Source organism: Epinephelus moara, chromosome 22 (assembly GCF_006386435.1).
Source record: "Epinephelus moara isolate mb chromosome 22, YSFRI_EMoa_1.0, whole genome shotgun sequence".
NCBI classification, from domain to species: Eukaryota; Metazoa; Chordata; class Actinopteri; order Perciformes; family Serranidae; genus Epinephelus; species Epinephelus moara.
The window spans coordinates 675,847-678,006 of record NC_065527.1 but is presented as its reverse complement, the minus strand read 5'-3'; the positions used below and the strand labels follow the sequence as shown (position 1 = coordinate 678,006).

General features: G+C 38.7%; 1 protein-coding gene across 1 annotated transcript in view; it reads right to left on the bottom strand.

Moving 5' to 3' along the window:
- Positions 1–938: 938 nt before the first annotated feature.
- ntaq1 (N-terminal glutamine amidase 1) overlaps positions 939–2,160 on the bottom strand; it is a 3,318-nt gene continuing 2,096 nt past the window's right edge. Inside the window, exons 4-5 of the mRNA XM_050035584.1 lie at positions 1,544–1,668; positions 939–1,451 (exon numbers count right to left, since the gene is read on the bottom strand). Of these exons, the coding sequence (XP_049891541.1) occupies positions 1,309–1,451; positions 1,544–1,668 (268 nt within the window). The 3' untranslated portion in view covers positions 939–1,308. The remainder of the gene's footprint in view (positions 1,452–1,543; positions 1,669–2,160) is intronic.

Sequence of the window (2,160 nt, the reverse complement as noted above, 5' to 3'; positions counted from 1 at the left end):
AAGAGACACGTTGATGATTTAGATGAAGAAATCACTGCGGTCAGTTCTTGAAGAGAAATTGGGGAGAAGCAATCTAAATATATATTAGGTCTTACAGCTGTGTTTGAGGTTAGATAGGTACTATCTGAGGACAGGAGGTCATGAATTTTGCCTCTAATAGTTAGAATTTTGTCATTAAAAAAGCTCATAAAATCATTACTGCTAAGGGCTAAAGGAATACAAGGCTCAATAGATAATAACCCTAACCCTAATAAATAATTACGCAATTTATTTTATTGTCATGCCCTTATTTATGACTTATTTTACTCTTCTTTTTCTTATGATAAATATTTTTTATTGTTATGCCTTTATTTTATTTATTGTTCTTCCTTTTCTTCTGCTTGTCATTAATTAATTGTATGCATTTAATCATTATTATATTTATTTCTTGCTCTTATTCTTTATTTGTTTCAACTTTTTCTCATTATTATTATTATTATTATTAATATATGCATACTATTATGCGTTTATTATTTGTTCATTCTTTTTCTTCTTAATATTAATGATTTTATTTTTATTATTCTACATTTATTCATTCATTTCTATTTTCTTTATCATCGAAGTGAGTGAGTAAATAAATAACCAAACTAACAATAAGAAAATAAGATAAAAATATGTGCTATATGTCTTAATCATATCAATTAATAATCAATAAAAAAAGAATTACAGATGAACTTAAATAAAATAATAATAAACTTTCTGATTAAACTAAAGATGGATGGATACTGAAACTCTGATGTTTTTATATAGGTGTTTGTTATTTATTCTTCTTTTGTTTCCATGGAAACGCAGAAGTCTTGTATATGAACCAACCTTTAACAGAACGTCACATGACAAACATGATCCGTCATTGTTCATCTGTAACATCTGTTTAATATTTCTGAGAAAACTTCGACACATTTCTGCTTCAAACAGCTGATTTATTTATTTTACAGGACGACACTGAACACATCATGAGAACGTTTACCTTCAGCCAGTGCTCATTTTTACTGAGGAGAGCCTGAATGCATCAGTGACTCACTGCGTTCATCACAGGTTCACAGGAAGTAGAGTCTGTTCAGTCACTTCCTGTTTACAGCCTCTGAATCCTCTGAGTGAGGACGAGATGACCGGCTCAGACCGGTTTGATTCAGTGTGACGGGCGCCTGTCGTCATGACACGTTCAGACCAATCAGGAAGAGGGAACAGGCTGATGGTTACCACGGTAACAGAGCTACCCGAGTGTACGTAAACACAGCGAGACTCAGCGAGACGTCAACCAATCAGCAGCTACAATGAAGAGGAAGCTGCTGCTGATGATGACGATGAAGAGTCCTCCACGTATTTCCACAGGAAGTGGTCCAGCGTGAAGACCTCCCCCCAGCCCACGCCGGCGATCATACTGATGAAGTCGTCCAGGTTCATCTGACACTCTGAGGAGGAATCACATCACAGTGATGTTATCATGATGTCATCACACAGGTAGCATCATCATCACACATGCTGAGGGGCGGGGTCATGTGACCTGCGGTGCATATGGGGGGGTAAGGTGGGGGGGGCATCTTCCACGACCCGTCAGAGTTCTTCATGTGTGACCTGTCGGACGCAAAGTTCAACAGGAAGCTGTGGGCGGGGACGACACGCAACTTCCTGTGGGAGGAGACAGATGTGAGGTGTTTACCTGTGTTGTTTACCTGTGTTGTTCAGAGTCCTATTTCAGAGAGCAGGATCAGTGAAACTCTGAGTTTGTTCAGCCTGAGATGAAACTCTGAGTTTTCGGTTTCACAAAGCCAGTTCAGTGTAACACTGAGTCAGTTACTATGGCAACATACTCTGTGAAGCTAACCTGCTGAGTCACAGGTTTGCTTCATGTCAGCCTGAGGCTGAGCATGTAGCAGGAAGTAGAAACATGCGTGTCCTTTAGTGAATGAAGTGGTGGAGGTTGAGGCCCAGTGTATTCAGAGGCTGTTGTGTAAGGAGAAGGTGATTAGAGCCTGTTTGGATGTCTCCCTGGAGGAGTGTCTATATGAAAGATACTGTTTGACCTCACACTCTATCATTTATCTAACAATCTGTTCCACCCACATATATCACATATTACACATCCTGGATTTACATTATCATCACAGCACATTTTATGCA